Source organism: Pristis pectinata, chromosome 22 (assembly GCF_009764475.1).
Source record: "Pristis pectinata isolate sPriPec2 chromosome 22, sPriPec2.1.pri, whole genome shotgun sequence".
Taxonomy (NCBI): domain Eukaryota; kingdom Metazoa; phylum Chordata; class Chondrichthyes; order Rhinopristiformes; family Pristidae; genus Pristis; species Pristis pectinata.
In genome coordinates this window covers 34,022,270-34,047,536 of record NC_067426.1, presented here as the reverse complement: position 1 = coordinate 34,047,536, position 25,267 = coordinate 34,022,270, and the positions used below count along the sequence as shown (strand labels likewise).

Sequence of the window (25,267 nt, the reverse complement as noted above, 5' to 3'; positions counted from 1 at the left end):
ATCGACTCCCACACGGCCTTCACAGAGGCCGCGATGCAGTGGCAAGAGACGACCACTGACCAGGCTCTGCTGCTTGGATTTTAATACACACACACAGACCCCTGCGGGCACGCGTGTAGGTACCTGTTAGCACCAACAGATGCACACTCACATGTACATAAGTGGGCTTGGGCACAAATGCCCTTGCCCACTGCCCCCTCCTCAAACCCCCACTCCACACCCACCCAACCTCTCTCCCCCTCAGTTCTCCCTGGCTCTGAATCCCTTTCAGTGTCTGAGGGACTAAATAAATATCTTTATTAGTCACATGTACATCAAAACACACAGTGAAATGCATCTTTTGTGTAGAGTGTTCTGGGGGCAGCCCGCAAGTGTCGCCACGCTTCCGGCGCCAACATACCATGCCCACAGCTCCTAACCCGTACATTTTTGGAATGTGGGAGGAAACCGGAGCACCTGGAGGAAACCCACACAGACAAGGGAAGAATGTATAAACTCTTTATAGACAGTGGCCAGAATTGAACCCGGGTCACTGGCGCTGAAATAGGGTTACGCTAACCACTACACTACCGTGCCTGCCCATACAATCACCGCAGGGAACTTGGTCAAAGGGAACTGATGTTTTCAGGTTTTATCATGTGTGAAATTTTCCTGGTGCAAGTTGTGAGCTCTTTTCTGCAAATGGAATCAACACCAAGGTCAATTATTCACTTTCAATCTGGGATTTATGGTTATCAACTGTATTCAGGGATAAGGGGCCAAGGCAGGTTTATAGGGTTGGTCACGAACCAGGCAGGACCTCACTGAATGGTGGGATTAGATCTGAATGGCCCCTGCCCCCACCTTCCCACCTTCTACTGATGCCGAAGTCCCTGGACTGCAGGAACCTTTCCTCTTCTGCTCGGGCAGGGTGTCGACACAAGCTGCCCAGCAGGCTTGACCAGTAATTGAGATCAGAACTCCCGGCTGAGGGAGTGGGCCCACCTAAGGCTGAGCAGACACGTTCTGTGCTGGGAGGAAAGATGAGCGTTTATTTCTCCGTAGCTGCTGCCTGACCCACTGAGCATCAGCAGCATCTAAGAAAAGGGGAAGCGCAGCGGTGTGGCTAGTAGTGCTGCCGCTGCCTCTCACCAACAGAGACCCGGGTTCAATCCTGACCTCCGGCGCTGTCTGTGTGGAGTTTGCACGCTCTCCCTCTCACTGTGTGGGTTTCCTCCGGGCGCTCCGGTTTCCTTCCGCACTCCAAGGACGTGAAGGATGATGGGTTAATTTGTCACTGTCAATTGCCCTGAGCGTGGAGGTGTGATGAGAGAACAATCAAGGCGGGGTGAGAGGAGATAAAGGGTGTGTGAGAGGGAATTGATTACAGGGAAGTGAGTGGGGGATGGGATTATGGGATTGCTCTGAGGGGTGGGATAGAGTCTACAGGCCTAATGGCCTCTGTCTATGGTGTAAGGAAACATACCTGGTCAGCTGGCACAGGATGCTCTATAGTTCCTCGGCCACTGTTCTCTCTTCAAGCCATATCACCAAGAAGTCAACTGTACTGGTGGCTCTTTGTGACATGATCTTGAAACACAACAGCTATCAGCTTCACCTCTTTGCAAAGGCAGTGCGATTCCAACAAGTAAAGCTGCCTCGGGTGCAGACAAAAGGCTAATGGAATGTAACATGGGATACGGGATGCAGGGTGGAAGTGGTGTACGGGTTGTGGAGAGGTCTGGTTGGACTGAATTTGTAATTGGTGCCCAGCCCTGGGCACCGCACTTTACACAGATATGTTGCCTTGGAAGGAGTACGGACAAAATCACCAGAATAGTACAGGGACCAAAATGGTTAAATTTATGAGAACGGGCTGGTGTGACTAAGGTTCTGTTTCCTTGAGTGCAGAAGATTGAAGTGTGAATCAATTCCAGTTTTTAAGCTGATGAAATGATTGACAGGGTAGATTGGGAATAACGGTCTTCTCCAGTGGGGAATCTTAGGATTAGAGCCAGTGTGTTCGGGGTTAATGTCCTGAAGCACAGAGAATGGTGGAAACATGTAACACCCTCCTGGAAGGTAGTTGTGGCTTCTATCCATCGCCTTCGAGGTTGACAGATGTGTCAGGGTGTTAGGAGTTATGGAAGAAAGATGGACAGTTCGAGGAAAGATACAGATCAACTGTGATCGAACCACTTGAGGCCCCAAACTTCCTGACCCGTGTTCCCATCTACTGGGGAGGGCAATGCGTGGAGGGACTAATATTTCAAGGTAATGATGTCCACTCAGAGAGGAGAAACTCCTCACAGAACTCAGCGTGGTTCATTTTCACCCGCTGCGCCAACGTTTCAAGGTACATAATGAGACACGACTGATGGAAGGTCCACGTCTCACAGTAACGGGATGTGATCAATGTGTCCTTGAGCCTTCCTGCACAAGCAATCGTTTTGAATAATCCCACTTTGCCGATTTGGTTGCTTTCAGTCCCCCACTGCCCTACCCCAAGGGTGGCTCCTGAGCACAGCCAACACCAAGCAACTTTCGTTTCATCATGACCCCTCACTCACGTTTCTCACAGACGTCCCTCCCACAGAGTGTTCTAAGTACGGTGAGAGGAGATTCAGCCTCACATTTGAGTCCACTTATTCCACGGCCTTTGAGTCACAGAGAGATTCATCATGGAAACGGGTTCTTCAGTTCACTCAGTCAACCACCTACTTACACCGTTCTGACACTAATTCATTCTCCCCACATCTCTATCCACCCAACTCCCCAGATTCTACCACTCACCTACATACTAGGGGCAATTTACAGTAACCAATTAACCTACCGGATTAATTCAATCCGGAGAAGTGTGAGGTGGTACACTTTGGAAGGACAAACTCCAGGGCAGAGTACAGGGTAAACGGCAAGGTACTTGGCAGTGTGGAGGAGCAGAGGGATCTGGGGGTTCATATTCACAGTTCATTGAAAGTTGCCTCACAGGTGGATAGAGCAGTTAAGAAGGCCAATGGGATGTTGGCTTTCATAAATCGCGGGATTGAGTTTAAGAGCCGCGAGGTTATGATGCAGCTTTACAAAACTTTAGTTAGGCCACATTTAGAGTACTGTGTTCAGTTCTGGTCACCTCATTATAGGAAGGATGTGGAGGCGTTGGAGAGGGTGCAGAGGAGATTTACCAGGATGCTGCCTGGATTGGAGGGTATTGAATATGAGGAGAGGCTTAAGGTGCTAGGGCTTTATTCACTGGAAAGGAGGAGGATGAGAGGAGACATGATATATAAAATATTGAGAGGAATAGATAGAGTAGACAGTCAGCGCCTCCTTCCCAGGGCACCAATGCTCAAGACGAGAGGTCATGGCTTTAAGGTTATGGGTGGGAGGTTCAGGGGAGATGTCAGAGGGAGGTTTTGCACCCAAAGAGTGGTTGGTGCATGGAATGCGCTGCCTGGGGTGGTGGTGGAGGCAGATACATTGAACAGGTTCAAGAGCTTGTCGGATAGGCATATGGAGGAATGTGAGATAGAGGGATATGTGGGAGGAAGGGGTTAGGTAGTGTGAGGGTGGTCTGATGGACGGCACGACACGGTGGGCCGAAGGGCCTGTTTTGTGCTGTATGGTTCTATGGTTCTATGGTACCAACCCGCACGCCTTTGGGATGTGGGAGGATGTTACCTGATAGGGTGGTGGAGGCAAATCCATTGGGGGCTTTTAAGAGGGGCTTGGATGGGCACATGAATGAGAGGAAAATGGAGGGAAATAGGCATTCTGTAGGTAGGAGGGAATAGCTATGTCGGCACAATATTGTGGGCCGAAGGTCCTGTTCTGTGCTGTACTATGTTCTAAACCAGAGCACCCAGGGGAAACCTACGGGGTCACAGGGAGAACGTGCAAACTCCACACAGACAGTGCCGGTGGTCGGGATTGAACTCAGGTTGCTGGAGCTGTGAGGCAGCGGCCCTACCTGATGTGTCACTCATGTGATCCACATCCATTGCTTTGAACTCATTCTCCAGCAACAACCAAGCACATTTGCTTGAGCACATTAACGAGTGTGATATCATCAACGTTTCCAGGTGAGGAGTGGCAGGTTGTACAGCAACGTCAGAGTCTGTGACTTATCTCTGTTTAACCAAGTGTGATATCTTCCCCAAGTGAGAACGCAGGATTGCTCCTACTGTCTTCAAAATTATTTGGAACAAAGCAGAATCAGATAACACACAAACTACAGACTTGTCTCTAAATTATAAACCCTACAACCTTTCCAGTATGACAGCTATGGAGATGGGTTCGAGGTCTCGGTGCTGTGTTGCATTGTCCTCTCTGTGGACACAGCCTGGCTGCTCCCTGTCTCTTTGATTCCACATGAATGTCCGTGACGACCACGAGCAGCTCTTGCCCATGGTGGGCCGGCTGCTTGTGGGCTGACTGAAGGAGCAGTCGGAGCTGGTTTTGGAGGAGGTGAGCGAGCTGCCTGAGAGGTTGCAGTGGGAAGTGACCTTGTGCCCATGTACGGGGTACATCGACGTACTGAACCTGCACGTCAGGAGACCTCTCGGGGGACGGGGTGGACAACAGAGCAACAATCTGCTGGTACCCAGACTGCTCCACGCTCTGGCAGTGTTTTAGCCCCAGAAGATGACAGAGTGACAGAGCCCGATTCGCAGGCATCTGCTCCCTGCTGCCTTCACCCACCTCCGTGGAGTCAGCTCCCTGAGCAACTTGAGCAGGGCCCTGCTCGCAGTGGGGGGTGGGGGGGTGTGAATGGCGACAAGATCCCACACACCAGGTCCTGGTTTGAACAGATCGACCTACTCCTACTGGCACCCCTCTGCAGAGGGCTCAGGTGCAGAACCTCTGCGTATGCAGAGAACAGCGAGCTGCTCACGTACTCCCGGCGGACGGCGAGCTGGAGCTGGGCGGCAGAGACCAGTCCTCCAGCTGCCCCCCTGGTGCACAACACCTCCGTGGCCAAGACTTCCATGTTCCTCTTTTGTGAAGCCAGGAGCTCTCCTCTGCCCCTCTCCCAGCAGCCTCTCTCTCCTCTGCCCCTCTCCCAGCAGCCCCTCTCTCCTCTGCCCCTCTCCCCGCAGCCCCTCTCTCCTCTGCCCCTCTCCCTCAGCCTCTCTCTCCTCTGCCCCTCTCCCCGCAGCCCCTCTCTCCTCTGCCCCTCTCCCCGCAGCCCCTCTCTCCTCTGCCCCTCTCCCCGCAGCCTCTCTCTCCTCTGCCCCTCTCCCCGCAGCCCTTCTCTCCTCTGCCCCTCTCCCCCAGCCTCTCTCTCCTCTGCCCCTCTCCCCGCAGCCCCTCTCTCCTCTGCCCCTCTCCCCCAGCCTCTCTCTCCTCTGCCCCTCTCCCCCAGCCCCTCTCTCCTCTGCCCCTCTCCCCGCAGCCCCTCTCTCCTCTGCCCCTCTCCCCGCAGCCCCTCTCTCCTCTGCCCCTCTCCCCGCAGCCCCTCTCTCCTCTGCCCCTCTCCCCGCAGCCCCTCTCTCCTCTGCCCCTCTCCCCGCAGCCTCTCTCTCCTCTGCCCCTCTCCCCGCAGCCCTTCTCTCCTCTGCCCCTCTCCCCGCAGCCTCTCTCTCCTCTGCCCCTCTCCCCGCAGCCCCTCTCTCCTCTGTGGCAGTGCAGTCTGTGCTGCAGATGTGGTGTGCCTTTACGGGCAGACACACTTCTCTTCTTGCTGCACGGCAAGTTGCTGAATGGAGTGAGATCCCGTTGGAACTGCGCACGATCCATATCAACCTGTGTTTCAGGATATAAATCACCCCACGCCATTTCACATTTGCTTTTCAGGAATTTTGGGACCTTTCGATGGTGACCCAAGTGGTAAAGACAATGTTTTCATGTAACAAAAATAAGTGCATTTCAATTTCCAGGCAATCACCTGTTATTCAGGCAACAAAATAGCAACAGACATGCCTCAATGAGCTGTATTAACGTGGGCGAGCAGTTCTCGTGTCAATAATGCCTTGCTTTTAAATGCAGTTGGCAGTGTTCATGCCATTGAGTCAGAACGTTCTGGATTCATGAGTTTGAGCACACACTGGAACTTGACGCAACTGTCCAATGCTGAGTGAGTGATGTCTCCGATCGTTCGAGGTGCCTTCTTTTATATAACGTGAACTGAGGCCTCGTCAACTCTCCCAGGAAGACATAAATGGCCCACGGCACTCTTATCCCTCAATTAGTGTCACCAAACCAGATTATCCAGCCATTATCACCCTGCTGTCATAGAGCAAAAAACAAGCCACTGGGGGAACTCAGTGGGTCAGGCAGCATCTGGGGAGGCAGAGGGTCACACAGCCATAGAGTTGTACAGCACAGAAATGGGCCCTTTGGCTCATTGCGTCCATGGCTAATCGCGTTCACCTGCATTTGATCTATATCCTTCTACGGCTCGACTGTTTATGTGTCTGTCTAAATGTCCCTTAAGTGCAGTGATTGTCTCTGAGTCCACCAGATAACAATCACTCTCTCTGCAAAAACCTTTCCCCTCAGATCCCCTTTAATGCTCCTTCCTCTCACCTTAAACCTACACCCACCGTGGGAAGACGGTGTTTGTGAGATCGTGTGCCGTGTAATGTTGGAGGTTGTGTTTCCTACATTTGATAAGACCGAACACAGTATTGTATTGGCTGTAAAACAAAAGTTAAATGAAAGTGGGTGCCAAATCTGTCAATACATTTGCATAAATAATTAGTTAATTAATTGCTTGTTTCCAGAGACAGGGCTTGTTGGATTTTGCTGTTTTTATTTGTTGGCCTGTGCTACTCTACGTTAGTATGATCAATACAGGGAGTGCACATGTGTTGTGAGCCATCAGCATTCCCCGTGAATATTTTTCTGCTTTGTCCCCAGAGTGGCTCAGGCAGGGAACTTACCGCGTGGAGAAATCATGGGTGCCAGCCAATGTCCTACGATCCCTTGGCACAGGACGGCTGAGATATTCTTAGGAGCTGAAAGAAATCAGAGAGATGACCTGTTACACTGGATCCAGAGACATGCGAGGAAGCTCTGCAACTTCTTCGCTGCAGAATGACCTGTTTAAAGGAGAGAACAGCCAGTGGATTTAGTATCCTCAGTATCCCAAGGCCACACAACAGGGATTTTTTGGGAAGAGCACCAGCTCTTGTTCCTCTCCACTTACATACCATCCTGACCTGGAAATATTTTTTGTTCCAACATTGTCAGTGCATCTTCATACACAAACTCCCCAGCCTAACATCATCTTCACCAAAAGGACTGCAATAATTCATCACCCTTCTCAGAGCTCAAAGAGCAATGGATGGGGGCTTGCCAACAGTATCCACAAAGCACAGTGAGAAGTTCAAACAACTACACACTATGACCAATGGATTACTAACAATAAGCTGAGAAGTTATTTATGTGAGGAAGGAGCCACAAGAGACTGGAGATGCTGGAATCTGGAGCAACTGTGGAGGGAAATGGACAGTCGACATTTTGGGTCGAGACCCTTTGGACTTCATGTGAGGAAGGGCTGCCAGCCCAGACGTCAGAATATCTCAAAGGAAAAAAAAACTGCAGATGCTTGAAACCTTAAATGAAACAGTAAATGTTGGAAACACTCAGCAGGTCAGGCAGCATCTGTGGAGAGAGACACTGAGTTAACATTTTAGACTGATGACCTTCCCCCTGAATATTTTTCTCTCCTTTGCACAGGGCTGTACAGAACCTCACGACTGTAACTCTTGGCGACAGGGCATCAGCACGGATTCAATGCTTGTTGTTGGAATGGGGTTTGAACCCAAGCCCGTGATGAGAGGAAGGGCGAGTGAGGATGCACAGATGAAAATGTCACCTGTGTACAGGACAACCAGTGGGTTAAATAGGATAGTCCCGTCAACATCGTCACAGGGACTGTGACGCAAAACTGACCTGTGCCTGCTGCCTCCACCACTGAGACTGCACTGACTTCACACCACAAGACGGCTTTGTGGGGAGTGGGTCGGCCAGGGGGGTGGGTCGGTCGGGGGGGGGGGGGGGGGGGGTGTCCTGGTGGGTTTGCTCCTGTGCCTGGCCAAGGTGACCATTCACGAGTCCAGGCAGTCGAGGGTTCTGCCCGAGCCAACTGCCTGGCCCTCTTCCGGGGTTACATCCACGTCCATGTGTCCCTGGAGAAGGAGTACACGGTATCCACGGATACAGTGGGGGATTTCTGGGACCAGAGCTCGAGTGCGCTCTGGATAGAGATGACTGTGTTGTAATTTGAAGCTGACGGTAAATAGTTGGAATCGTGGAATATTGTAGTATTGAAATAATGTGATACTGTAATCACTGACTAAACCTCCTTTGGAGGTCGACTGCTCACATGTTGTTCATGGGTTGCCCTCGGCAGGGCACCCAGAACCATGACTGGTTGCCATCACTTGAAACTACACTGCGTTAAATCCAGCCAAGCTGGCCGGGGTGGGGCAATGTGGCTACAGCAGAAACTTGCCCTGACCTGCCAGACCTGAGGGAGGGCACAACCTGAAGCCAGGAGCTGCACACTTCTCAACGCTGAAGTGAAGGCCTTAGTGGGGAGTGTTCCTCCAGAGCAGAGCCTTACATGACCGTGACCACAGAGTAAACAGATGGAACCTGTTCTTATCAGCGAATGGTTCGAGGACTGGAGGCCACCAATTGAAAATTTGGACCGGAAGCCACAAGGAGGATTTGAAGAGAAATATTTTTACACAGAGGCCTGATGATCTAGGACTCATTTCTTGTTCAGGAGGTGGAAACAGAATCAATCAGGGCCTTTGTAAGGGAGTTGGACAGGCACTTGAGGAGGAATAATGTGCAGGGGTAGGAGCAGGCTAAAGGACTGAAGGGGTTGCACTACTGAGAGCTACCACAGTGTGATGGGCTGAATAGCCTCCTCCCACACTGTAACAGTTCTGTGATCATAGAATGAAATGCAGGTGAGATGTCTGCTTTCCCCAGGGATACATGAGGAGAGGGGGAGGGGTGAGACGGGGGCCAGAGGTGATTGGTGGACTGAGGAGGGGTGAGGGATGATTGGCAGATGGAGCCAGGTAGGGGAAGGGGAGGGTGGAGTTGGGAGACAGAGGCAGGTGGATGATAGATGGAGGCAAATTAAAAATAGAGAGGCAAGTGGGGGGAGGGGGAGGGTGAAGGTGGAGACGGCTAGGAGGAAGGTGAGCAGGAACACCAAGGCTACCAGTGCTGGTATCTGATAAGTAAGGAAGGTAATGGGAACCATTAGGGGAGGGGTGAAGGGTGGATGGAACCAGACCCAAACCTGAAAACCTCAGCCTGTGAAAACAATGATCGTCGGAGAGGTCCAGGTGAGAAGCAGTGTCCCTGATCTTAATGGACAGAGCCCTTTGCAGATGGTCAGGTCTTTGCCTCCTGTCCCAAGGTCCCGACTCCCTGGATCGTCGGTCAGGGCAATAACAATGGCTGCAGTAATGGAGAGCTACCAGTGGTGTCACCACGGACTCCCCATGGACTGAGCACCAGCAGCACCATGCTGGAGGAAATCACTCCCTGTTCCATTGGGCCTCCTCTGTGGGCTTGGAAGGTGCCAGCTCAGGTCTCACCATGTCAGCAGAATGTCCCTTTAAAGAGCAAACAAAGCACAAGCTGAGACTGCCACTGTGACCATATCACGGAGCCTTCTGCTTTGGTTTGGGACTTGGCAGCATTGCTGTTTCACACTAGTGCAGGAGCCACTGACTGCACTCCTGTCCCCGAGGGCTCCCATTAATAACACGGATCTTAGGGTGAAAAGGAAGGTTACCCACACCCTCAGCACGCAGGGTGCATGGACCGTGATGTGGTGATCTCCTGTAGTGAGTGTCTGGTACTGGGAATTCGTCAGGCTCTGCAAGGCCGATCACGTGCACGAGTGCTGATCCAATTTGCACCTGCAGTGAGTTCACCCAGAAATCTTCACACACGGCATTCAATGTCTCACCTCAGGTACTCTGTGCTCCAATCCAGCCACAAATTCTAATAGTTGGATTTATTATTTAATTTTCTTTAACTCATTAGTTGTCTAATTTGTACAAGACAGGATAATGACTTATTTCCTTCAGTATGGCCTTCCTCATTTCTGAAATTGAATTGAACTTTCACTGTTTATAAAAGGAACACTTTCCTGGAAAACATCTCACTAAGTGAAATTTTCTTAATTTTAAAGGCAGGGCAAAATTTTGATACAAAAGCTTTCAGCACGTAGAGAGTGATGTGCTATTTGTGAAAAATAGCTTTGTGAATCGAAAACACCTGCAAGGCTTTGGGACCAGACAACATCCAAGCAGCAGCACTGAAGAACTGCACTCCAGAATTTGCTCTGCCTCAATCCAAGCTGTCCCACTACAGATCCAACACTTGCATCTCTCTGACAAGGTGGGACATTGTCACATATGACAATATGACATAGAGCATGATAAATCCAATCTGGCTAATTACCATCCAATCAGTCTATTATTGATCATTAGGAAAGTGACTGAAGCTGTCATCGACAGTGCTATCAAACAGCACCGACCAGTAGCCTGATTACTGATTCCCTTTTTGGGTTTTGCCGGGACCACTAAGCTGCAGACCTCCAGACATGGTCCAACAGTGGAGCAGACAGCTGACTTCCAGAGGTGAGGTGAGGGTGTCTGCCCTTGACATCAAGGCAGTATCTGACCGAATGTGGCAGCAAGAAGCCCTGGTAAAACAGGATCCGTTGGGCATCAAAGGGAAAGTACTCCAGTGGTTGCAGCCACACCTTGCACAAAGGAAGATGGTTGTGGTTGTTGGAAGACAACCTTCCCAGCCGCAGGACATCACTGCAGGAGTTCCCCACATCAGTGTCCTGGGCCCAACCATCTTCAAGTGCTTCATCAACAATCTTCCTTCCATCATGAAGTCAGAAGTGGGCATGTTTGCAGATGATTGCAACTCCTCAGCAATGAAGCAGTCCGTATCTGAATGCAGCAAGACCCAGACAAGTTCAAACATGGGCTAATAAGTGGGAAATAACATTAGCAGCTCAAAAGTGGCAGGAAATGACCATCTCTGACGAGAGAGAGTCCAACTACCAACCCCTGACATTCAATGCATCAACATCCTGGGGGTTACCATTGACCAGAAACTCAACTGAATCAGTCCCATAGATGTCATAGCCACAAGAGCAGGCCAAAGGCTGGGTATCCTGCCATTACTGGCTTACCTTCTGACACTCCAATTCTTCCTCCATCTGTGAGGCACAAGTCAGATGTGTAATGGAATATTCTCCATTATACGCTCCAACAGCTCCCAAAAAGCTAAGCACCATCCAGGACAAAACAGCTCACTTGATGGGCACCCCATCCAGCTCCATGTTCATTCCTTCCACCATTGGTGTCAATGGCTGCAGTGTGGGCCATCTACAAAATGCACTGCCGTTACTTGGACAGCAACTCCCAAACCCACAATCTCTATCACCAAGCTGGGCAAGGGTGCTTTGGGGTCTATCTTATCCATTACTGGCGGTAGGATGTTACATGGTGCTGTGATCTTGGTTCCATGAGTAGCATTCTTTCCCCAGCTTTGTGGATTGGATTCCATCTCAGGAGAATTTAATGATAACTGGGAGGCAAAAGATAAAGGATGAGAGAAGAGTTGAGAATTTTTTCAACCAGCGGATGAGGTGGGGCCCAGAACTCACAGCTGGACTCCTGCTGAAGGCTAGGCAGCTCCCGTCACATTGAAAAGGACTTGGATTCCCACACAGCACAGGTGTCTAAAACTAGAGGGCAAGGGTTTAGGGAAAGGGCAGGAGGTTTAGAGGGGACCTGACGTAGAGGTTTTCCCACACAGAGGGTGGTTGGAATCCGGAACGCGTTGCCTGAGGGGGTGGCAGAAGCAGACACTCTCACAACATTTAAGGAGCATCCAGACAAACTCTTAAATCACCAAGACATGGAAGGCTATGGACCAAGTGCTGGTCAGTGGGATTAGTACAGATGGGTTGTCATAGACATGGTGGGCCAAAGGGTCTGCTTCTGTGCTGTATGACTCTATACGAAGTGGTGTACCCCGGTAGACCTGAGACTGGGAGCTGGAATGGAGGGTAGCTATTTCTTGCCTGGCACTGACACAGTGAGCTGAATTGCTTCCCTCTGGGCTGCAGATTTCACTGATTCTACAACCCACTGCAGCATGCTGCAAGCTCAGGCTGTGGGATGAGTTGAAAGGGGTCTGCGGAGTGTAATGGAGATACGGTAATCTGCCTCGAGAGTTGCTGAAGTGGCAATGGTTCTGGAGAGCACAGGGCAGGATGACAGTATTCATGGTCTCAGCACCATCACTCTGCCTGGGCTCTGCCATCCTCCCCCACCTCGACTACTGCCCCTCCTAGTGCACTGCTGTTGTCCAAAGGCTGGCCTTCTAGGCAGGGAGTGACTCAACATTGCCCTGCATGGTCAGTGTCAATCATTAGACAAGATATTTATTTATTAGTCACATGTACATCAAAACACACAGCGAAATGCATCTTTTTGCATTACTGAGAGTGTGCTGGGGGCAGCCCGCAAGTGTCGCCACGCTTCCGGCGCCAACATAGCATGCGCACAGCTCCTAACTTGTATGTCTTTTGGATGTGGGAGGAAACCGGAGCACCTGGAGGAAACCCACGCAGACATATGGGGAGAACGTACAAACTCTTTACAGACAGCAGCGGGAATTGAACCCAGGTCGCTGGAGCTGTGATAGTATTATGCTAACCGCTACACTACCGTGCCAGTAGGTAAGTGGTTAGGTGAGAATGTGAAGTGGAGATTACAATCACGATTAGCCACGATCTTATTAAATGGCAGAGCAGGCTCGAGGTCTGAGTGGCCTCCTGCTCCTAACTTGTATATTTATAATGTGAGAGCCATCTGCTGAGAACAGCAGGGAATCACAGAATATCCTGAACAGTAGCATCACTGAGCCTGCCAATGGTCCGCTCTATTACATTTCATGTGGCACTGTGGAAAATGCTGTTTCGCTCATATGCAGCAGATTCACCTGGATAATGGTGTTGCCCAGCACCATGGTGGCTGCAGAACAATGGAATTATGAACACGGCCAGGATACCAGGCATTGATCTGCAAAGTGTCAGACACCACCAGGATACCACAGAGTGGAATACCTTTCAGCGTGTAGTACATTTCCAACCCAACACATGGGCAGCATGATGTACGTGCTGGCACTGACATCATACACCATGGGGAAGCCCCTAATCCTCATGAAGCCATGTGTTCAGTTCTGCCTGCTGTTCTCTCACAGCTTAGAATAGACAGCATCAGCCTGCATCGTACAAAAGTGGCCAGTAAATTGACAATGTTTACTGTCTGCAGCTCCAGCCTGGAAGAATCATGACATGTCAAAGTCCACGGCCACAATGAAGTTGCAAGAAATTGGCAAGTAACCTTTACCATGCTCTGAGATCACAGGTATGGCTTGAACAGGTGGGGAAGTCCTTACTGAAGCACAGGCATCTCTACACTGTTCCTTGTTGAGGTTTAGATTCAAGATTTGCTGACACAAGACCCAATGTGGCCTTTTCTTTCTCTCCATTCTCCAGGCAGTTTTTTACTCATACTGTGAGACTTGGCCACTGATAAACTCCCCTTTATTTTTTTCTTGAGATGCAGGTGGTGTTGACCTTCTTGAACAATGGCATAAGCTTGTAGAGGAACTGATATGTGTAATTCTCCATTGCCTGCGGTCCTTAGCCTCCCAGTTCATTGACATGAGGTTCGGAAATATAGCAAAGAGGCACTGACCAGTTGTTGCAATTGTGGATGTATTGCAACAACATTGGTGGTGCAGGGAGTGAATGCTTGGTGGCAGATGGGGTGCCAATCAAGTGGGCTGCTTAGTCTGGATGCTATTGAACTCCTGAGCATTATTGGAGCAGACAACATTCGGGAAAGTGGACAGTATTCCATTACATTCTTGTTATAAAATCCTTGGAGATGCAGGAGAAGTCTGTTTCCTGTAGAATACTCAGCCTCTGACCTGCTCCTGCAGCTACAGATGTTACATTCTGCTTTGGAACAACGGTGGCTCCCAGGAAGCTGATGATGACGTAAAGATTGGATTTGAGAGAGGCCATGGAGGGCTTTGTAAACAAGGACAAAAAAATGTACAATTGATACATTGCAGAACCAGGAACCCGTGCAGGTCAATGAACACAAAGTGGATTGATGATCCACACACAAAAATGCAGATACTGGAAATCTGAAATAAAAACAGAACATGCTGGAAACATTCAGCAGTTCAGGCAGCATCTGTGGAGAGAGAAACAGAGTTAATGTTCCAGCTCGAGGATCCTTCAGTAGACGGCAGATGAACAGGAAGGCATGAGATCGGACACAGTAGAGTTTTGAACAAACTCAGTTTTAGGGAGAGTTAAATGAGGACAACTGGCCAGGTTTTGCTTAATCTATTTAAGTCATGCTGTGTGGGATCTCCTTCCTGTTGCTATTGTGTGATGCATTTGCAAGGCTAGGAAAGGCTTTAGCTAGAGGGTTGAGTTCTAATTTGGCAACGCTGATATCAAAACATGTTCTGATTTTTCTGCATATTCCAGTGGGTGATAACTGCACTCGAGGTAACACATCTACCAATACAGTGGCAGGAACATCTCACCCCACAAATGTGCCAGCTGTCACAAGGCAACCTTTGGTGCAAAGAAATAACTATTGTGGCCACAGTCTTTTATTTTTACTAGCTCCTAGTGGGTCACTGCTGCATGTCACTGGGGCTCACCAGGTGGGCCACTGACCAACTAAGCCATTGTAGAGATGTGGTCACTGTTCAGACATGGATTAATACAGTGAATCGGGATCCTGAGGAGACACGAGCTGTGAGTAGCACTGGCATTTCACCCCGGTGTGTAATGCAATGTACCAATGTGGTGTAAAGAACATGCTGGCAGCTTTAAACTGTTCTGACCTCATGACTATTGTACAAAATAACGAACTTGATCTGACTTTGAATTACTGCAATTTGTTTCCACTTTAAGGGGGATTGTGTGTGTGCGTGCAAAATGCTGCATAAAGTGAATACTCAGTTCCTTCAATGCTATTAATAATTCAGTGCTTCATCCAACACAAGCAGGATGCAGGAGCAAAACACAGAACTTTTTAAAGCAGGCCATCACTTCTGCAAAATTTGCGCCAAATGGCTGTCTGGTTCCACCGCCCCTTCTGGATTATTCTAAATTTTGCTTGGGTTTCTGGTTTACCCATCTCCTCTGCACATTCATGGCCTGATGTGGACTTCACCTTTGTAGGTATTGTGCTTCATTTGTTTTTAACCCAGATCATCTGCAGTCCTTCATGGTTCTGGGATTGGACAGGAATTGGCATGCAGAGGCTGGGTTTGGGTGGAGTTACATGCACTTCCCCTTGGATTTTATCTCTCTGCATTAGCTTTAAATTTACATTTAATGCATTAGTTGAACAGAGGACAAGATTTGCATATAGCAACTCCACACAACCTCCCCAAGCAGTGAATACCTGGGTGCATGCCCTACAATCTACTCCCTCCCAGACGGATCTGTCCCACCACCTAGCAACAGGAATCCATGCTTTGCACAAGAAAGAGGTGGCACATTTTTTTCAGAAGCTGTAACTTCAATGAGAGTCTGTAGGTTGCCCCGGAGTCCTTACTTTGGACAAGAATCTATCTCTTCAAGAACCCTACATTGTTCAACTGTTGATGTATTACACAAGAATCTGCTGGTTATACTGGAGTCCATTAAGTTTATGGGAGTCTGTCGAAGAGTCTGTTTCTCCAAGAGTCCACATGTTCTCAAGGTTCCACACACAATGCATTCCAAACACTGCAGAAGAGTTTTTGACGTTGTACACAGGTATAGTTCATAAGAATATATTGCACAAGGAAGTGCAAGAGTTCATGACTTTGACCAATCTGTAATTAAACAAGATATATAACCATTGAAAAGTAAGAACCCAATACTTTGTATAAAAGTCCATCCCTTCAAACAAGAATCCACCAGATCTCTAGAGCCTGTCCCTTTGACCCTAGTCCATCCAATGGGCGAGTCCATCTGATTGACAAGAAAACACAGCTTCAACAAGAGCCCATGAGCCCATCACATGAGTATGTCCATTTGAAAAGACTCCATCCGATGTACAAACATACAGCCCCATGTGATAGGGAGTCCATCCCACTGACAAACATTATTCTTTTGACAAGAATTCATCCCATTTACCAGCCTTTTCCATCCCATTAAAAACAGGATATCCTATTGATCAGAGTCAGCCCAATCACAAGAGTTATCACTAGTCCATCTCATTGGGATCGACAGTTCTCTGCCCCTTTAATAAGTCTCATCTCATCTATATGTTTATCCTTTGAAGACAAACATATCTTTTGGACAAAAGTCTGCCTCTTCAATGGGGCTCAGTCACATCTCTATAAGCCATGCATTGACAAGAGTCTATCTTTTGAATAGTATTGCATTCCATTGGCAAAGTTAGTGCCTTCAATAGTATCAGGGTACTACCTCTGGTTATCATGCTCAACTGACTAGTTCTTACAGGGAATCACAGCCCCATCCCTTGAATCCTTTGGAAATGTTCACCAGACCTGCCCTCACCATGAGACCAGAGAAGCACAGAACCAGCTCCTTAGTGCAATTCTTGAGAAAAACACAAACTGCTCCTTCCTCACTTGAGAACCAGGGTATCACACACTGAACCTGCCCCCGACTGTAAGCAAGTGTAGCTATACCTGCCGAAAGAGTGGCTGGCTCTGCCAACGCCGCAAGGTTGTGCTGCTACTGTGGAGTTTGTGCCAGGAATTGGCCGTAAAATGGTAGTGCCCCTTCCCTTCGTGCTTTGAGAGACCCAGGCCATTACGAAGCTGTGGGCTGGAGAAACAGAGCTGCTGTGTGAGAGTCTGGTCACCAAAGGGCTGTCTGTTTATCCAAAGAGCTGGCCTGCGCAACACTGTGGTGAAATAAAGGCTCCTAATGACTTTGTCCTAAGAAGTGTTTAGAAATATTGACACGCAGGCACAGGTTTGGCTTGTTCAATAGGAGAAAGCAAGTTATACAAAGATTTTACTTCCTCACTTAAAGTGTGCTCTGATTCTAACTATTGAAAGTGTATTGATCAGCTGAGACAGGAAGGGGGAAGAAAGATGAAATGCTGTTTGCTCAGGCCAGCGGGGGAGGAGGGAGTGCAGAAACACAGGGAATTCTGCAGCTTCTATTGCTTGCGGGTGATGGGACCTTACCTTAATAGTGGGACTTCTCAGGCTCAGACTTACTGCTGTCAGACAGGGGTTACGATCCAGATGGGGTTACTGCGTCGGAATGGGGTTACTGCGGTCAGGAAGGGGTTACTGCGGTCGGGAAGGGGTTACCACGGCCAGGGCAGGGTCACTGCGGTCAGGGCGGGGTCACTGTGGTCAGGGTAACGTTTCTGCGGTAGGGACGGGGTTACGTCATTCTCGACAGGGTTACCGCAGTCAACCACACAGTCACTGAGTCAGGACAGGGTGAGCTATTCACTTGCTAGTGGATATTGGCAGCTGGACCCCTGAGATGGGGCTGTAGTCAGGGCAGTGACCTGGTCACTCACTGCGAGCCGAGTCCCAATGGACAGTTGGCGGACTGACCCCTGAGCTACGCTGGGTTTAGCTCATAGCAAAGAGGGGGTGGAGGGAAGGGGAGGGTAACCCAGTATCAGGTTACTGTAATTTCTCAACCTCAGTTAAAGGCACATTACTACACAATGGGGAATTCTGGTTTGCTGTCATTTACGACAATTCTCCAATCAGTGGTGGTCACTGTGCGGAGGGGAGGGATATACCCCAGTCCCACACGTGTACAAAAAAATCCAACCCTCCCTTAAAACCAAGGGAAACATCCACACACAAGAAGTCCTATCCTGTAGCACCAGAGGCACAAACACTCAGTCTGTGTCTCACCATAAAACTGGGGACGAACACACCGATGCATCCCACACTGTTGGGGAACACATGCCTAATGCATCCATCTTCACACCACCAAGTCACAGGGCCAGATTACCATCTTCATTTGACACGAAAAGCCCCACACTCTGACCTCCAATTGATAGTGTGCCGAGATGCCAAGTGAAGCAATGAGGTGCCTCCTGCCATAACTCGATGTGATATCTTCCCCTTGGACTCCTGGGTCATTGAACAGCTTCCACTAGTGGAGCAGCTGGCCTGTGTGGATTCACAGAGGGTGTTCGGTCTGGGGGAGGTTGAAGCCAGAGACCTGTGCTGGGAGGTCTGTGCTGAGGTATTGGTTCACTGCATTGGATGGGTCAGTGGTCCCTTCTACCCGGATACTGGGCTCGTGCCCCTGGCACAGACGTGGGCTGCTGTTTGCCAGAATGGCTGGCATGATTTGAAGCCCCTTGTGGTGGGTTTGGCAAACCTTTGTGAACGGGGAGGTTGGTGTTGCCCAAGGTTTTCTCCATCTGATGGAGGGTGTTCCAATTGCAGAGACTGGCTGGCTGAGCAGTGTGGGCCAATGCCAGGAATCATTCACTCAAAGTGGACTTGTGGGTCATTACGGCCACTGACTATAAATATATAAACCAGCCCTGTCTTGTCCCCATACACGGTAGTGTAGTGGTTAGCATAACACCATTACAGCGCCAGCGACCCAGGTTCAATTCCCGCCGCTGTCTGTAAGGAGTTTGTACGTTCTCCCCATGTCTGCGTGGGTTTCCTCCCACATTCCAGAGACGTACGGGTTAGGAAGGTGTGGGCATGCTATGTTGGCGTTGGAAGTGTGGCGACACTTGCGGGTGGCCCCCAGAACACCCTATGCAAAAGATGCATTTCACTGTGTGTTTCGATGTACACGTGACTAATAAAGAAATCTTATCTTATCTGGTCTAATAGATACCATTCTGTCAGCCCAATTTGTTATGTGTGTTCATTTAATGGGGCTCTTCCTCTAACCCGAGCTGGATGTCCCTTTACGATGTGAGTACCTCACAGAGCTGTTTCAGTCACATCAACAACAATGCAGCTACAGTGCAGCAACACTCAGTTGTCTTATTCCTGACCCTACTGCCTCTCACCACCTGATCCAATCAAACAGCCTTTGTTATTTTCCCATATTTTTATAACTAAATTAAAGTGTGTAAAGAAATGAAATGAACCAAAGGTTTGTTCAATGTCCCAGTAATTTACCTCCCAATTGCCCCAGTGAACCGTCTCTGGGATCGAGCAGGGCTGACGGACCTCTCTGCACTGCATACAGCAGATGAAGTTCATTTTTGATCATCAAAATCTACGATTCATTTGCACCAAGTCTGTTTTGCTGATCTTTTTGCATTCATCCTGTTAAGAAGCAGGTGGTTTCAAAGGGCCTGCTTAAAATAGCTCGATCAGTTCCTGCTTTGCAAAGCCTTGCTTTGTGGATTTATTAAAGCACAGTCAGAAGGCTTGTTAGAGTAAGTGGTGAGGTATTGACAAAGGGATTGTTGGACTCTGCAGGAGCTCTATTGACAGTGCAATAATCCTGAGTAGGATTTGCAGTGGCCACTTGTTGCAACCCTGCTCTGGCTTGCTCTGCACTGACAGACCATGGAATGTCCACTTGAAGTCAAGGGGCAAGTTTCCCCTTAGGTCACAGATCTGTGCCAATCCTAGTCCCTAAAATAATTTTGGGAATATACTCCCATAGTTTTTACGTCCTTTACCTTTCCTCTTAATGTGTCATTTAGGATCTGGCTCCAAGGTGATGTATTCCTGCAGATGCAGGGCACTTCATACATCAGTGGACATGATCAGCAGGAAGGGATACCAGGTTATCTTGTCTTCTCACCAATCGGTCTCAGTACAGTTGTGCCATTGCCATCTATCTGACACTGTGAGACATTTCCAGAATGTCCGATAGGACGGAGCTCACCAGCTCACGTCAAGCTCTGCACCCTGAACCTTAAGGATATTGTAATAGGAACAAGAGAATTTAAGGAAACAGCAGGAGTAGGCCATTCGGCCCTTCAAGCCTGCCCCGCCATTCACTATGAACATGGCTGATATGGCCCAGGCCTCAGCTCCTCTTCTGTGCCAGACAGCAGCAACTTTCATCAATATCCTGTTTACCAATTCTCCATTCAGCTGCCACCATAATCATGCCGTTCCAGATTTAAATTCTCAATGGACATGGATGGCTCCTAACAAGATCTGAAAGGGACACGGGCAACACAGTCGCTAAATGGCAAAGTAAACCCTCTCCTGCCTGAGAGTGTAGTAAACCTCAGACTGCGGACCCTATCTTCACATCCTCCCCTCAACACCAATTTGAAGGAGATTTCTTTGAGGTGAACTCTCTCTCCATAAAGACCACCCAGTGGTTTAGGAACCTCTAACCCAATCTATAATGGCTGCTCCAGCCATAGTTAAGAAGAATAATCATTGGATACAAGGGGAACATAATGAAAGATCAGATCAGGGGACACTCAGGAGGCACACTGCCATACGGAGTGCCTGGCCTGGGTTGTGCTATAGGAACGGAGAAAAATGCATCAAAAACATTTAGTTTTTGTGGTGCTGAGGAACTTGTAGCTCCCTGTGAAAAAGGGATGTCAATGGGATGTATTACCCCACCTCCCCTCCCCACTCATCCATCATTTTTGTGGTTCACCACCATTCCTGGTGCTGATGACAGACGTTACCCTCCTTACTCCCAGCCCAAAGGGGCTGCTGATGGTCAAAGAAGATGGATCAGCCAACTTCACCCAGACCTGACTCCCCCCCCCAACTCCCGTCAACATACTGCGGCTCTCCGTTGACCACCCATGGTATATCTCGGCTATGAGGACAAGGCAGGCTGGGTACAATGCAGCAACTGGTTCACATCCTGATCACTTCCAGCATCTCCACCGTCCGAGGAGCCCAGGTGAAATCTGAATGAACATTTACCCAGTGTAAATGTAGCAGCAACAACATGAAAGAAGCTCGGTGCCATCCAGGACAGACCAAGGTCCCTTTTACTGAACTCATTACCTACCCCACTATGATGTCAATTTAACTAATCCCATTTGCCTGCACAAGGGCTACAGACCATGTGTAGGCAGATGAGATTAGTTAGATTGGCATCATGGTCGGCACAGACATTGTGGGCTGAAGGGACTGTTCCTGTGCTGTACTGTTCTATGTTCTACATTCCACCCCCATTAATGTTTTGGTCACTGTGTGTGTGATCTACAGATGGCATTGAACTCCAAGCCTTATGCCCCCTAACACTAAGACCAACATACATTGCCTGCTAAGTTAACTCTACTTCATTTCTCTACCCAGTTTATTGATATTTACAAAGACATAGTGTGCTTCCTCCTTGCATTAAAATATATGAACAAAGTATCTCAACTCTCCCCTGACTACTTCAGGGTGCTTTGACTTTTGGTAAATAAAGGGACTGTATACAGACTTACAGAGAATATTCAAAGGGTCTAAGAAATTCTATTCAACCCAACACCTGTACATAGTAAAAGGTCAGGTTATCCAATTACTACACAGTAGAAGCACATTGCAACTGATCACTAAACCAGAACAAGCTGATTCCACTATACCTACACCTAAGAGGAAACTCAAGTAGCCACAGGGAGAACATTCAAAGTCCACACAGACAGCGTCGGAGGTCAGGATCAAACCCGAGTCACCGGAGCTGGAAGGCTGCTGGAAAGCTCTACCTGCTGAGCCATTGAAACTTCTCAGATCCAATGGCAGATGTAAATAGGGTTTTCATGTCAGTGGGTCTTCATCAGAGACGTATTGGTACAAATTACAATGCTCTACCTCTTTGTAATTTTTGTCCATTCAGTTGTGTAATGTTCATGAAGGCATTTGTGACAGGGAAGAATCTCTGAAGTTACTGGACACCAGCAATCTGTCCTTCGGTTATTCTTCCTTTCCCTGGGACTTATTCAGAACCCTTGCTGCCTTGCTCTGTAAGATTTCACACATCATCACAGCGGTGTAGCTAGTAGAGCTGCTACTTCCCGGATTCAATCCTGACCTCTAGTGCTGTGTGGAGTATGCACATTCTCCCTGTGACTGGGTGGGTTTCCCCTGGGTGCTCCAGTTTTCTCCCACATCCCAAAGACATGTGTGGATGGGTAGGTTGACTGGCCACTGTAAATTGCCCCTTGTGTGTGCATGAGGTATACAGCCTGGGAGTTGATGGGAATGCGGGGAGAATAAGATGGTATCAGTGTAGATTCGTGTAAAATGGGTGGTTGGTGGTCAGCATGGACTCAGTGGGCTGAAGGGACTGTTTCCATGCTGAATGACTCTATGGCTTTATGACCAGGCAGTGATGCTGAGGGAGCTCCTCCGTTCCTGCTACATCGTGGCATCCTGGCCCAACCCACTGCTGCATCAATGGTCTGTTCCCATGCCTTGCAGATCACTCCTCTTCCTTCTGTTTGAAAACAACACTAAGCATTTTATTTAGCTTCTCAAACAGAAGAGCGACTTGTGCTCAGGGCTCAGTTGCTGTTGATCGCTGCTTGCATGGAATTCCTTATTGTTTTCCAAAAGCTTTCAGAAAGTCACCATGGCAACAGTGGCTATAAGAGGCTGTAGGAGCTCAGACTGTAAATCTTTCATTAGTGATCCAGCAAAAGGCCATCTGAGCACCCGGCATCAATAAAAAAAACCTTTCTGAGGCAGAACGAAGAAAAATCATCCTTAATATCCTCAGCAACTAAATCCAGAGTGATAATTTTAATCTCATTTGGTTTATATTAGAATGCAGAATGATTTGAAACCTTTTGATGCAAGCAAAAAAAAACAAGCTGCTGGAGGAACTCAGCGGGTCAGGCAGCATCTGTGAAGGCAGGGGGAATTGTTGACGTTTCAGGTCGAGACCCTACATCAGGACTGAGAGAGTGAGGATATAACCAATATAAGGAGGAGAGGGGGAGGGTTGAGGCAGGAGCTGGCAGGCGTTAGGTAGATCCTGGTGATGAGGCAGCGACAGAGGCTGGGAGGTGACGTCGGGGAGCAGGAGTGCAAGTAATGGAGGAGATGCGGGTGAGGGCTCCACAGATACTGCCTGAGCCTCTGAGTTCCACCAGCAGTTTGTTTTTTGCTCCAGGTTCCAGCATCTGCCGTCTCTGGTGTCTCCAGCTGTTCTACAAGATTCAGCCACTGTCGGTCTTGCGGCTGTGTGTATACAAGGCCGTGTCAATTTCACAGTGTCCTCTTCCACAGTAATTAGAGTTCACCACCACCAATGATCAGAGAATTACAAGAACACTCCAGTTGTTTCATATCCTCCCCAGCAGGCTAACAGAACCATTGAAGGGAAGGCAGATCTACAAGTGTCAATAGATGACTGCTCACAGGACGGTATACATACAGGTTTTGTATCAGGTTGAGTCCCATACTGCTCATGCTCTGAACAAGACTGGACTGTGAGGGGTGGGGCAAGATGGATGTTGTCCCATTCCACTCATATTGTTGTACCAGCTCAGTTCGTGATGTCGGTGCCACTCCAGTCTTCTCTTTGTTCAAGACCAGACCATGACAGGGGCTGGGGTAGGATAGGGCGTGCTAGATCTGGAGATGATGTTGCCCAGGAGGTTCTTTGGAAATCAAGAATGAGGCGCAAATCTTATGGTAAAACTACAAGGAAAAGCACAATAAACACAACAATCTGGATGCTAATCCAACAGGTAGGAGAGCTGGGGCAGGGGGCAGAGTGAAGTAGTCGGCCTTGTTGATGGGAGAGTATGATTTTGGAAGCTTGACTCAGAGTCAAATGAAATTCCAAAATTGTGAACTGCCAGGTTCAGCTGGAAACAGAAGTTGTAGATTGAATACAAAACTACATAGGAAAAGCCACTGTTGAAACGTTAACTCTGTTTCTCTCTCAACAGATGCTGCCTGACCTCCTGAGAACCTGCAGCGTTTTCTCTGGCTTCAATGGCTGCTGTGGTTAGAGATGAAATGTCTTTGGTGTTCTCAACATTGCCTGGATAGAAATTGAAAACCAAAAAAAAACTGCAGCTGCTGGAAATCTGAAACAGAAAATGTTAGAAACACTCAGAAGGTCAGGCAGCGTCTGTGGAAAGAGGTGCAAATTGAATCTGCTGTTGGATTCAGAGAAGCTGAAACAGTAAATGTCAAATCATGGATGTCAGTGGCCATTGTTAGCAGTGGGTCAGGAGATTGGGGGTTTAACTCCATGGATCTGAACATAACTAAAACTGATTACCTGGCCCTTATTTTATTTGTGGCTGTGGGATCTGGCCGAGAGCAAGTTAGAAGCAGCTGGTATCAGAACTGAGAAAGGCTCTTTCAGAAAAGACTGAAGTCTTGTAAAATAAGTGGCAATTCTTGCGGTATTCTTGTGTCCACCACTTTAATGGAACTGTTAGATTATTCAAAACACAAATGGTCTCATTGCGTTTACCCTGATGCAACTAAAGGTTCTGTAAAATAAAGCTGCTGCGGGAGAAGAAAAATACTGAAGTGGTTTAATTGGCCCTCATGGGAATAGGACTCAGGACTCTGCAGCTAACAAGGTTTGCAGGTTATTGCAGTGATCGCTGGAATATAGAATTTGTGATCCAAGAGAATATGTTTCCTGTGCTCTGGCACAAATACTCCCATGTCAAAATGTTCTCGTATAAAGCAAATACATTACTGTGGAGCATTTATAACTATTTTTGGTTTGGGTCACCAATGTGACTGATTACATTAGCTGAGCTACATATGCTTGCAAATTGAATCTTAGGAAGCGCAGAAATCCATTCCTTAGAAAATAAGGAATTTGTTTGTCAAGAATAGGCTGGGCATCAGAACCCTTGGGACAAAATTAATTCCAGAGATTCAGTACCCTCCGAGAGAAGAAATCTCTGCACACCTCAGTTTTAAATGACCAGTCCCTTATCTTGTAACTACATCCCCTCATTCAAGGCTCTCTCACTCGTGAAAACATCCCAACATCCACCCTCCCAAGCTTCCTTAAGATCTCATATGTTTGGATAAGGTCATCCTTTATTCTTCTGAGCTCCAAGAGTACAGACCCAAACTGTTCAGCCTCTCTTGATAGAATAACCCTCTCATCCCATCCTGGTGAATCTTCTGTGGATTGCTTCTAACATTACCATATCCTTTCTTAGGTAAGGGAACTAAAATTGAGCATAATATTCCAGGTGTGGCTTCACCAACACCCTGTACAACATAGGACATAGAACAGTACAATTCAGGCCCTTCAGCCCATGATGTTGTACCAATCTATATAAACCTACTCCATGATCAATCTAAC

General features: G+C 48.4%; 1 protein-coding gene across 3 annotated transcripts in view; it reads right to left on the bottom strand.

Annotated features, from left to right (window-relative positions):
* Nucleotides 1–25,267, bottom strand: part of rims3 (regulating synaptic membrane exocytosis 3) — a 188,408-nt gene that overhangs the window by 57,468 nt on the left and 105,673 nt on the right. For all 3 annotated transcript variants that reach the window (XM_052036082.1, XM_052036081.1, XM_052036084.1), the window contains exon 3: nucleotides 6,861–6,935. In XM_052036082.1, coding sequence (XP_051892042.1) covers nucleotides 6,861–6,935 — 75 coding nt within the window. The remainder of the gene's footprint in view (nucleotides 1–6,860; nucleotides 6,936–25,267) is intronic.